Genomic DNA, 13,894 nt, shown 5'->3' with positions numbered 1-13,894 from the left:
ACTAATTAAGTGAAAAAATAGTTTTAAATATAGTAAGTAAGTAAGTAAATATAAATGATAGAAATGACTAAAGCCATGAAAAATTAGGAAAACATAGTGTTTTAACATATTTAAATATACAAATATATGATCTTTTTTGAATGAATGAAAATCTAAACAAATAAAACTGTAGAAATGTCTGTAATAAATAGTCTTCTATTTATTACAGCATAAAATTAGAATCAGCTGCAGATGATTAAAATAGTGTTTAAAAGGAGCTTGTTCTCCATATGATTTAATATGTAAAAAATAAATCAGGAAATAAAGATGATTTGTCACATTTTTATACATTTTACAAACATGGTTCTTTATGGAACCAAAAGTGGTTCTGATATAGAATTATTTAAAGAGTATAGTTGGGTAGCAGTGGTAAAACTGATAATTTATACTTTTTAATTTATTAATTTATAATTTGTATTTTTTTTTTATTGATTTTTACAATTAGAAATCTTTACATTCCAATAGAACATTGAGATTTAAACAAAAAGACATGGGGGGATTAATTACCTAAAAAAAATGGTTAGGGCTGGTTATTGATCATGACTATCAGATTAATTGATTAATTGATTAATAATTCATCTCTCAGTGGTTCAGTTCTCTGTTTCCTGTTTCCTGTTCTGTGTTTTTAATAAAGAAAGTTGTACCTTTTTTATTTGTTGTAGAACAAGCAGACAAATGCGCCCCCCGCTGGAAACAAGAGGCCATGCAGAATGGTACAGTAACACTTCTCCCTCCTCCCCCTTTTTCTCTCCTTTTCTCTCTCTCTTTCTCTCTCTCTCTCTCCTTTAGGGTGGGGTGGATCTCTTTCTCTCTCACTCTTTTTTTCCACTCTCCCTGGGTTTTTCCTTCCCTCTCTCCCTCTGTAGTATTCATCATACTCTACAGTTTATGAAGGAAAAAAGGAATCCTAGAGAGAGAGACAGAATGAGAGAATGAGAGAGAGAGAGAGAGAGTCTTAAAGAGGCACTAAACCCTAAACCATGTTTCTTCATTAATAGCTGAAATGTGTTCATTTGAAGTAATAAAAGATTCCAGTTCTGCATAAAATTATAATAAACATTTTCTAACCTTTAGAAAACACTTTTATTGAGGTAATTCCAGCCTCTGCAGCTCCTCTCAGATTAAACTGTGCTGTGATATGCAGACACATCACAATATGCAAATCAGTCAGTCAATAATCCAAAGAGTTTTACATACAAACCAGTAGAAACACATGGCTAAATAGGCGAGGTTAATCAGTAATCAGGAGAGTTGGATGGAAAAACAGGATTCTGATTGGTAGGTGCAGTCACATGGTTTGGCATTGCACCCTGGGAAGTGGAGTTTGTTAAAGTGGTGTAGTTTGAAGCTCCGGCAGCAGAGGGAGAAGGAGGAACAGAGTGTGGGGCATATATATATATTTATATGCATATATATATATATATATATATATATATATATATATATATATATATATATATATATAAAATGAAAGACTGCCAACTCAAAACACAGAGGGAGAGAGAGAGAGACAGACAGACAGACAGAGAGAAAGAGAGAGACTGTATTACACATACATATCAGCACAAAAGTGAGAGGAATACACACATTTCCTCCTGATCTTTTTCTCATGAGCACATGATGAAATGTTTTTATTAGTGTTTTATTCTCAGCAGTGTTATTATTAGTATTATTAGTAATAGTGCTGCTGATGTTGATGATGAATTTGATGATGATGCAGATGTGTTTAGTTTTTTATGAATAAGCGTGAGTCTGGGCGAGTGTTATTGAACAGAGCGTAGCGTCAGCAGATTTTCAGAGCGTATATCCAGCGGGCAGATCAGCACACGTCTGGAAATCATTAGTTTTATAGATGAGGAACTCGCTGACCTGCTCTGACTCTTACTGCACTGTTTATACTGAGTCTTTAGGGGGCGCTACAGTCACACAGCCAATCAGATCTGAGTGAAGACAGGGGCTGAGAGTGCCTTTAACTGAGGATCTGTACTGAGCTTAGGTGTGTGAGCAGTGTGTGATCTTGGATAGATCATTACTTAAGAGCATCATGCACAACAACTCATGGAGAACAGGGATTTTTTTATGTGGTAATTATGTTTTATAAAGTAATATCTACTACCGGTCAAAAGATTAAGAACACCTCCCTTTTTCCCCCATTAAGCAACACTAGTAAGGAACAGGGGTGTCACCATGTCTAATGAATAAACAAAACTTTAGTCTTTAATAAAAAAAGAATTTAATCTAATCCTGATGTTTCTGATAAAGAAGTGCATCCAGTAGTATACAGTAGTATACATTTTTACAATTTAGAAAAAAGGGAGAATAGAATTTTGTTTAAAGATACCCAGCCCTAGTTGGGAACTGCATAAAACACAGAATTTCTTAATGTCATTTATGTGGACTAAAGATGAAAACGTCTGATCACCGCTGTGAATCAAACAATCAGAGCAGAAGAGAGAACCATCCCTGTTATCTAGAACCCAGCCTCTATATGTTTAAGTAGGATTTAGGTTTATATAGGGTTATTTTATTTTCGATGAAAGTATACTGTGTATATACACTTAAAACTACTATCCTATATACTACTGTAAACCTGCAGACTTTAATTTATTTATATCCGTGGAAAGACTTAAAAAACCACCTTAAAATCCCTGTTATCTAGAACCCAGTCTGTGTGTGTGATATATATAGCATATGTGTGTGTGTTTATGTTATCTAGAACCCAGTCTCTGTGTTATATATGTGTATATATATATATATATATATATATTTGACAGCAGCAGTGTGGAGGTGTCAGTGAGGATTACTGCAGGGTATATGAGATCATGACGGTCTCGTCTCACCATCTGCTCCACATCACCCAGCTCCACCGAGACGCTGTTCCTGAGGAACACGTCTGTCCTCCTCACGTTTATTAAACCTGACAAATCCTGTTCCTCCACAACCATTATGGTATTTGTTTTGTCAGATTCTGATCCTGCATCAAACTCGGCCTCAGCCTGACCGACTCGTGCGGTTTACAGCGCATCGCTTATTCCATCACTTATACCATCAAAAACAGCTGAAACTAGATTTCACAGGACGTGGTGAACAGCTCCTCACAGCCGGCAGAGATTTATGATTATTAACAATACAGAACTTTATATTTACTCAACTTATATATAAAGTTATAATAGTTTAAACAGCAGAGTTCCAGCAGCGATTCTAGGATTCGAGATTTAGAGATTCTGAGCACAACAAACCTGTAAGCACACCACCCTCTCTAAAATAAAACAGTAAATTAATTTATAGAAAGTTATTATAGAGTTCCCAGAAGCGGTGAGAGTCTCATATAAAAAGAAATTGAAATATAAACTGAGGAATTCTGACTGTTCCGCTAAACCAGGTCGATATTAGCTAGCATTTCGTCCCACGTAGCTTATTTTAACACAGTAAACACACAGACCAAAAGAGGGCCAAAGAGCTAGGGCCACTTTGCGCTTTGCTTAGCAGATAATGCTAATGCTGCTCCAGCAATTCTAGCCTGGATTAGCAGCAGGCAACAGGCTAACATACTCACCTCTAAACAGCAATAGAGCTAGCTCTTAGCTTAGTGGTTAGCAGCTAATGCTAATGCTGCTCTAGCACTGCTAGCCAGGGTTAGCAGTAGGCTACAGGCTGATAATACTCACCTTTGAACAGTAAAAGAGCTAGCTCTTAGCTTAGTAGTTAGTGGCTAGCTTAGTAGTTAGAAATGATAATGCTGCTCCAGCACTGCTAGCCAGTGTTAGCAGCAGGCTACAGGCTGATAATACTCACCTTTGAATGAGGAAAAAGCTAGCTCTTTGCTTAGTGATTAGCGGCTAATGCTAATGCTGCTCCAGTCTGGGTGCTGGAGAACTAAACTGAATCTCCTGTATAACTCTGTACTTCAGTGGAGTGGCTTTACTGCTCCTAAATACCTGACTGATAGAATTCATACATAAGGAGCACCGGATTATAAGGAGCTCTGATGATTTTTGGGGAAAATTAAAGGATTTTAAGTGCATCTAATAGTGCATTATCTGATACAATGAAACCATGTTATATAGCATTCTTCATCATTATTCTACACTGGCATCTGTGTTTTTAAACACTGATAATTACTGATAATACTTCACAGAATCCTCTCTTTAAACCAGCTGGTGGTGACTCATGAGATCTGGTTCAGTGCATTAGCTTGTGAACATGTTCACCACTGTTACGAGTCCGTTAGTAAAAGCAGGCTGAGGTCATCTGAAGATCTGACGTGCTTTTTCTGTTGGTAATGACATTTATTAGCCTCTAAAACCCAAAACACAAGGGCTTTAGCTTTAGCACAAGGGCTTTACACGATAATAGACAATTTAATACTGACCATGATGGTCCAGACCATCTTTATTTTTATACCCATACATCTTATATATATTCATTTTAAATAATTAATACGACTTCTAAAACTTTTAAGAGATCTATATGCAGTAGTGTGTTTAGTTTAGACTTACTTTTACAAACCAAAAAAAAAAAAAAAAGTTGGGACATTATAGAAAATGTCAAAACCAATTGTGTTTCTTTTCACATCTATACAATATGTGATATGTATAACATGTATAATATGTAATACACTGGGTATAACCGATAAGTATTTGATACGCTGCTCATTTTGCAATACATTTTCTACCTTCAAAGAATGTAAAGGTCTGATTAAAGCATTTTATCGTGCAAAGAGAAATATGAACAGACAAATTAAGAACATGAAATAGAAAGAAGGAGGAAAGCGCAGCGACTCGGTTCTGATACACCAGCTCACAGACGCAGCCTTGTGCTGATCCAGGGAGTGATGCTGGCAAGCTGCATGAACAGGATTCGAACAGGCGATCCTGATCATAGTGGCAGCACTTTAGACTGCTGGAGCACTCAGATCCTACATAATGACGTTATCAATACGCAGGAGCCCAAACCCCGCCGTTCCCAAGCCCCATTATTGATCTTCTGGTTTGTGGCAGGAGGTCCTGATCAATAGGATTATTAATTATGGCAGTAATCTTTCAGGCGGCAGAGAACATCAGGGCGACATTAGAGAACAAACATTAGGTTAAGCACTCTTCCGTCAAAACACGGACAAGAAAAACCCATTCAGACGCCTCGTTTAGACCCTGAACGCTAACGCTAACGCTAATCTGCTTAAACCTTTTTTAAAAGATATGATGCCCTTAAACAGCCCGGCTAAAACCCGTCCGCTCTCAGACCCTCAGGCTCATCCAGTCTCGCCTGCGATTTTATTACTGTGCTCAAACTAAACAAGCGTGTCTAGGTTCAGGATTTTGAACAGGATTGTTGTAAATAAATCCATCATCTTCTCCGGACGGCTGATGCGTCATTCTTAATCAGAAGAGCCAGATTAACCCAAACACTAAATACAAAATCCAGACATCCAGCAATTACTGTAAAAGATTTACATCAACACATCGACTAAACGGTGAATACCACCAAAACGGGCAAAATCTAAGATATCCACAGCTTTTTTCAAGCATTTTCTGCATTTTAAAACAAATGTATGTGCTAATTTAAGTAATGTAAGTCTACAATTAATGAAATATCAATATAAAACAAACAGAAATGGCCTTTTAATGGAGTGTACTGTATAGTTTAGAGATATCTGCAGTGGTGTATCTCTTTAAATCTCTTCAGAAATCATTCAGTCTTGTATTAAATGTCCTGTAAGCGCATTTTTTTGAAGGCTATCTTTGGATTTAAGCCTATTTTCCTATTATTAAGGAGTTTTTTTTTTTCCCAAACTGACATTAAAGCACTTTTGATTTTACTTATTTTTTTTAGTCTGAACACTCTGTACAGGAGCAGCTGTCAAATAATATTAATTATAAATTAATTATAAATTATAAATTCTGACACATCAAACATACAAACATTGTAAGATTTTAATTTTAAGAATTTCAGTGTTTCATCCACTTTTTATCATAATTCTGGGCATGCAGCAGCAGGTATACACACTACACAAACATTCCAAATAAAGGATAAGAAATAATGATGCATATAAAGATTAAATAAAATAGTATAAAAGTAGAGTTTTATTTAGTGTGTGTAATGGAGAATAGAGGTAGTGCAGTTAAACACAGTAAAACTACAATAAACACCAGCTGTTGTGCACATTGCACTCCTTTCTGATGTTAACCCTACAGAAAGTTTAAAAACACAGTTATATAATAATTTAATTTAGCAGTGCAAACTTATAGAGATGTAAACAGTGGACAATAAATAAACTATTAAATAAATAATAATAATAATAAAAATAATAATAAATAATGAGTAAAATATAAAATATTGAGAGAATAACATTTAAATAGAATTAAATATACAATAAAAAATACAAAATTATCAAGTGTAAATAAAATTTTAAGTATACAAAATGTATAAAAATATATTATGTTAAAGTGCATTATGCGCTGAATACAGTAACTCTGTAGAAACAGTAAATTACACAGTAGATTAATTATACAGTAGATTATACAAATGATATAGTGTTGTATAATATAAAGTGGTATAATAAAGTGCAGTGCAGCCAATAAAAATAGTTGAGTATATTGAGAGAATCAGAATCAGAATCTTTATTCGTCAAGTACCAAAAAGAACAAGGACTTTTTCTTGGTGCAGGTATCAACATTTAAATAGAATAAAATATACAATACAAATTGTATAAAAATACGATATGATAAAGTGCATTATGTGCTGAATACAGTAACTCTGTAGAAGAAAGAAGAAGAATTATACAATATATATAAATGATATGATATAGTGTAGTATAATATAGGATGATATAATAAAGTGCCGTGCAGCCAGTAACAATAGTTAAAAATATATATACAATTTAAAGTTAAAGTAGAGAGATGTGAGACGGGTCCTTATTTAAGAGAGAGAGAGAGTAATGGCCTGGGGAAAGAAGCTGCTGCCAGCCATACAGACAGTGCAAAAAAACAGATATTTAATCATTTAATTTAGCAGTGAAAACGTATAGAGATGTAAAATCAGTGAACAGTAAATAAACTAGTCGCGCAGAATCGGTTTAAACTTTAGAAAAATAGAAATAAAATCGATACATCATTGGTGAATCTATAGTTAAAGCAATATTGTTGTATATTGTTGTATATTGAAAGCAGCAGCAGCAGCAGGTCTGAGGTCAGTTTTATCAGCAGTGTGTAAAGTCTAATCTGAGGGTAATTATTAGTAGGTGGGGAGCTCCGAGTCCTCCGGGGACGGCCGCATGTTTTTGTTTGCGTTCCCTCAGCTCACCCTGAGGCCTGGAGGGGAAGGTGTCTCAGGCGGCACGTCCTTCTCAGGTAACGCCGTGTCTCTGGGGACATCTGGCTCAGAAAGACATGTCAACCCAGGCCCTATCCCCGGCGCCGCGAGGGCCGCCATCTGAAAACTGTGCATGACCAGCGCTGAACCCCTGAGACCTGAGGTGATCGATCAGGGAGGGAATAAATCGGTGCAAAAGCTCACTAGTAGATCCATTTTCACCAGGAGCTGCCGAACTGAGCGCACGGCTCCCGACATCCACCGCGCCGGAATACAGCCGGAATACTGAGACTCTAGTCTTTAGTTTTTAGAGGATTTTTAGAGAGGTTGTTTTAGAGGTGTTGTTCAACAACAAGTTACCTGCTCAGATTAGGACCGGTGGAATTAGAAAAAGAAAGGTCAATCGCTTGACCTTTACCTGTACCTGTACTTTTACCTGTACCTTTAATTTGATTATTTTAGTCCTGGATTGATCAGTAGAAGGACAGAGTCAGGTCGAGAAACTAAACACTTCCTGCTTCTAAACCTGGAATATAAAACACAGGACTTTAAAAACAGCACACCTGCCTTCAGGTAATCATGAGGAATACTTCTACTGCATACACTAGAAGACTATATACACTGTTTTTCACGTGAAATGAAAAAAAAAAGAAACAAAATAAGGTAAGAAACATCCTAAAATCTAAAATCTATAATTCTATCAAATCTACTGTTTCTAATACAATTCTAATACTAATTGACCAGAAAGACCAGAAGTGATTAGTGCTGATTGTAGCTGCTGGTCAGTTAATAGGCTTGTTGGTTTTGTTCATTACTGAGGAAGAGGATGGTCAGCCCTCAATTAGAATAATGGTCTTAAGTGATGGGATGTCCGAGTCTGTGTTAATGTCCGAGAACACTCCTAACTCTCCTCTAACTCCCTCCTAATCCACACAACTACTGGACTCGGGGTTCATCCACCCGAGAACCAGACAGCTGGGAGATCTGAACTCATAGATTTTTCATTAAGAGCCTCCAACAACTCAACAACTCAAACCCCCCAAGACCCAAATACACACACAGCTCTGAGACCAGTTCAGTTTCTGAATCAGTTTCTCTGATTTTGCTATTTATAGGTTTATATTTGAGTAAAATGAACATTGTTGTTTTATTCTATAAACTACAGACAACATTTCTCCCAAATTCCTAATAAAAATATTCATTGGTCATTTATAGCATTTATTATATGCAGAAAATGAGAAATGACTGAAATAACAAATAAAAAAGATGCAGAACTTTCAGACCTCAAATAATGCAAAGAAAACAAGTTCATATTCATAAAGTTTTAAGAGTTCAGAAATAATCAATATTTGGTGGAATAACCCTGTTTTTTAATCATGTTAATCATGTTCTCCTCCACCAGTCTTACATACTGCTTTTGGATAACTTTATGCTGCTTTACTCCTGGTGTAAAAATTCAAGCAGTTCAGTTTGGTGGTTTGATGGCTTGTGATCTTCCACCTTCCTCTTGATTATATTTTATAATATCTATTTTTTACAGAGCTGTATAAAATCATTTTAATCTGTTTACTGTGATTTTAGCTTTCTTTAATCTCTGATAGACGGATTCTGACTCTTTTCATTCATGAATATTATTATTTGTTATATTTCTCTTTCTTTGTACTCTGACTGGTGATGGATGAGTTGCAGAATGAACTCGATTGGTTGTAGTTTAGTGTGTGTTTGAAGTTGTTTGTCGGCTGAAGCTCTTTGTGAATCAGTCTGAAAGATTAAACCTGGGCGTGAGGACATCACCTCCTCAAAAAGTTAAACTGGAATCAGCTTCTGGTCGGGAGCAGATTTGCCTCAGAGGCCCTGCTATAAACAGCTGTTCCTCGCTGATCGCTTTAGTGCCTCACGCGTCTGTCTGAACCCGACGCCTCGGTTTCCCTCCATTTCTGTCTGAAGCTAAATGTTCTGTTCAGTAGTCGTTTCTGGAGTTCAGTATTAAATTACCTGCATTAGCTCTCAGATTATTATAAACTCTGTCTCTGAGATTAAGGAGTGATTTAACTTTATTTAACTTTTGAGCATAAAAAAGACAGATACTCAGCTTGTTGGTGTTTTTATATTGTGAGAATTAGGTCTCTCATGATAATCACATTATCGACTTATCGTACAATAAATAGACATGACCTCAATAATGTATATATATATATACTAGACCAGTGCTTCAATAATAACTGTGACTCCATACACACAGTGTGCAGCAACTGTGGTATGTGAACAATTGAATAAAAATTTAGTTGTCTTTTATTTAATTATTTATTTAATTGTTTTGCTATGCTATTCTATTCTATTGTCTTTATGTCGGTGGAATTTAACAGTCCGAAAATGATGTTTCTGGGACCCACAAAAAGTTCTAATCATAACAGGCCTTGTTAGAATTAAATATCAATATATTTAATGAAGTAGGGCTGACCAGTATATCACAGATATTGATATTATTGATATTTTCTAAACCATTTTATTCAATATTTATACAAAAATGATCGTATTGTAACATCACTGCTGTCATGCAGATATTTGTTTTAGGTGATTTTAACTGGTTTCAATTAATTTCTTATGAGCATTAAAAAAAAACAGATACTCAACTTGTTGGTGTCTTAATATTTTGAGAATTAAATATCAATATATTTTATGATATATTTTATCATCAATATTGATATGTTTGAAAACATATCTGAATGTGAATGTGATTTTTTTGTATTATTTATTAAAAGAATGTACATGGATTGTTTGTGTGGAAACGGTTTGGTTTGTTGAGGGATATTAATCAATAGAGTACCGTCTTATATATCAGTAATATATCATCAATGTCCAAAATCTGACTGAAAAACAAGTATCTCAATTTTTGTGGATTTTTAGTTTAATACATAATTTGAACACAAAAGCTGTTCCTAACACTGTGCCAACATTTCTTGATGAACGGATCAATAGAAATAATTTAAAATTACCTGAAATAAAGTATTTTTACATTGACTTCTATAGAAAGTTTAGAAGTTATTTCCTCTCTCCTGTAAAGTTGCTGTTTTATATTTCATTGGACAGTGTTGATGTACTGATACAGCATTGAACAGCATATTTAGTCCAGCCCTAATTTGAAGAAGACACTTTTATGATGCATGGTGGAGTTGAGATGGACTATTTACACTTATTTACACATCTATCTATCTATCTATCTATCTATCTATCTATCTATCTATCTATCTATCTATCTATCTATTTATCTATCTATCTCTGGGGTGGATCATGTTTTAGGTCTGGAACTGTTGGATCTCTGAGTAACTGAATGCAGTAAAGCTGATGTTTTTTTTTTGCTGCGCTCCTGCACGTCACTGTCCGCTCTCGGCTCCGCTTCAGGATAATCTAGAATAACATCAATATGGTTTAGCACAGATTAACATCACATGAGGTCATGCAGCGCTTCGTATTGGAAATCAATATCTCTCCGGGCAGCGCTGCGCCTGATCGGACGCTTGATCCGCCGACCTCAGCTTTTGGGGATTTTGACACTAATCCAATCACTTACTGAGATTTCATCAGTTATATCGATATTAATACTGATAATAAAACTTTCTTATCCACTTATTAAAGCACAGTGCCTCTTATTAAAGAGTAGAGCAGGCTGAGGTACGGTGAGGTACGGTGATCTGGGGTTATATACTCTAGTTTATAGAGCAGTAGGATCTCTCAGGATCTCAGAGACGACGCTCAGGCTGGATGATGATTGGTTTTAATCTGAGGGAGCATCACCCCTGTCTGCTGCACTTCCAGGATTTGTTGAGAGTCAGATTAGAAGAGCGCGTAGTCATAAATCTTCCCTCCAATTTGACGGAGCTGAGGCAGGTGGGGCGGGAGCGTGTAGAGATATATAAGGCCTCATGTCCTCCGAACACCTTTCACGCCATTCGCCTCACCACAAAACGCGCAGCTCAGAGTTCTGATTCGGTGTTTAATCGTTTAATAATGTTCTAATAATTTAAAACAGAGCTAATGACGATGACGGCGTTCAGAGTGCGATATATTTAATCGTTTACTAATCGTTTTTATATACTTTTTTTAATTAATTAATTAATTAATTTTATTTTATTTTTGTTTGTTTAGCGGTGCTAACTAAGCTAAGCTAAGCTAACTAAGCTAAGCTAACCATCGCTGTAGTTCATCGTGCCTTGGCGAGTCTGTAGTGATGAATTACTGCATGCCGGATATGTATGATCTGCAGCACGGGGGTGGCGGGGGCTACACGGTGCCGGGCGGAGGGGAGTACTGTATGTACGGAGGCGAGGGCCCGGTTTACGGCCACTGCGAGCCCCAGCCGCTGCACCACCACCCGCCGCCGCCGCCTCCCTGCATGGAGCAGGCCTGGCCCCCCAGCCACGCGTACCCCTGCGCCTACCCCCCCACCAACCCCGTGTTCAAGAGCGAGTTCTGCAGCATGGAGCTGCCGCTCAGCCACTTCCACCAGCCTGAGTACTTCTCAGACTCCAGGGCAGACATGACTCAGATGCAGTGGATTCAGGCGCAGCATAAGAAAGGTAAAAGTGCTGGACTGAGGATTCAGAGAGTCATAGAGAGGACTGTTTTAAAACGTGAAAGAGTCAATTATTTAAAAGATCACTTCAGTTTCTGAATCAGTTTGAATCAAATTCCAAATAAAAATATTGTTATTTAGAGCATTTATTATTTGCAGAAAATGAGAAATGGCTGAAATAACAAAAAAAAACATGCAAAGAAAAAAAGTTCATATTCATAAAGATCAGAAATCAATACTTGGTAGAATAACCCTGATGTTTTTTTCCGTGCAATCAATAATCTCCTCCACCAGTCTTACACACTGCTTTTGGATAACTTTATGCTGCTTTACTCCTGGTGCAAAAATTCAAGCAGTTCAGTTTGGTGGTTTGATGGTTTGTGATCATCCATCTTCCTCTTGATTATATTCCAGAGGTTTTCAATTTGGTAAAATCAAAGAAACTCATCATTTTTAAGTGATCTCTTATTTTTTTTCCAGAGCTGTATATTATATAGTTTGAAAGCTAGAAGTGTATGATGATAAAAGTTTGATTGTCCTTGAGTTTCATTGCTTGTTTTATGAGTGTTCTTGAGCTTGTGTTGGGGCTGTTCTAGTAAGGAACAAAGGTTTTAAACAGATTGTTTTAATTGCATTGTTTTAATAATTGTGTCTGTATTTAGTCTGGTAGACTCCTGTCTGTAATGGTCTGATTGTGTTGATTGTTCATTGTGCTAACTTTGAAAGTGCAGCAGGTGATTAGCACAGTTCTTTGTTTTATTATGAAGTGTTGGAACAGTTCTAGTAAGGAACAAAGTTTTTAACCAGATAAACCCTTTTAATATTTTTGTCATTTTGTCTGTATATATTCTGACAGACTCTGTGTCTGTGCTCATCTGTGATTGTGATAATTGTGATAATCGTGTTGATTGTGATTGATTGTTCACTGTGCTGAGTGTGAGGGTGCAGCGGGTGATTAGCACAGTTTTCTGAATGGTGTCAGTCTGTAAAAGTACGGGAGATAATCTCCTTATCAGATTGGTGAACAGGGTTATAATGTGTGCTGAGAGCTTTTATGTGTTTGATTGGATCTGATTGGAATATATACGCCTCTATCGTGACCTGTGTTGTGTAATATAAGTGATTAATGATTGTGTTTGTTCAGCAGCAAAAGGACAAGAATAGTCCGAATCCTTTCTAATCTCTTTAATTTTAGATCGAGCACGCAGTCGGAAATCTTGTATAACGTGGTGTAAAGTAGACACAGACGCATCACAGACAATAGAAACCTCATTTTTGTTGGATCATATAAACATCTATAATCTATCTTATTAATATATCCATCCATATACAGCTATATCACATATTAATATCAATATAAAGTATAATATAAAATACATATATTTGTAATATACTCTATTATAAACCGCATTGGTGAATCAATAACCTAATATTTAAATTAATTTTTGTTGGATCTCAAATTTGATTGGTTAAGTCTAAGGCCAACAGCAATATTGATTAATTAACAATGTACCCTGAAGACCTTATTGTTTTTTATAGTAATTAATTACATTTCTATTGTCTGTGTAACAATATATCCATCCATATCCATATATATATCCATATATCCATATCCATATAATTATATATTGAAATTCCTTTTTGTTGGATCTCAAATTTGATTGGTTAAGTCTAAAGCCAACCGCAATATTGATTAATTAACAATGTACCCTGAAGACCTTATTGTTTTTTATAGTAATTAATTACATTTCTATTGTCTGTGTAACAATATATCCATCCATATCCATATATATATCCATATATCCATATCCATATAATTATATATTGAAATTCCTTTTTGTTGGATCTCAAATTTGATTGGTTAAGTCTAAAGCCAACCGCAATATTGATTAATTAACAATGTACCCTGAAGACCTTATTGTTATATTATTGGAAATAATTACAATAATAATTTATAAAAAATTATTTCTA

At 35.8% G+C, this 13,894-nt stretch overlaps 1 protein-coding gene across 6 annotated transcripts in view; it reads left to right on the top strand.

Annotated features, from left to right (window-relative positions):
* thrb (thyroid hormone receptor beta) overlaps positions 1-13,894 on the top strand; it is a 100,622-nt gene that overhangs the window by 73,152 nt on the left and 13,576 nt on the right. For 3 of the 6 annotated variants that reach the window (XM_049476017.1, XM_049476020.1, XM_049476019.1), the window contains one exon: positions 702-752. In XM_049476017.1, the coding sequence (XP_049331974.1) occupies positions 702-752 (51 nt within the window). Of the gene's footprint in view, positions 1-701; positions 753-11,218; positions 11,928-13,894 lie in introns of those variants that run through there. The other 3 variants (XM_049476014.1, XM_049476015.1, XM_049476016.1) reach the window with 3 other exon arrangements.

Source organism: Astyanax mexicanus, chromosome 3 (genome assembly GCF_023375975.1).
Source record: "Astyanax mexicanus isolate ESR-SI-001 chromosome 3, AstMex3_surface, whole genome shotgun sequence".
NCBI lineage: Eukaryota > Metazoa > Chordata > Actinopteri > Characiformes > Acestrorhamphidae > Astyanax > Astyanax mexicanus.
This window is presented reverse-complemented; position numbering and strand designations above follow the sequence as displayed.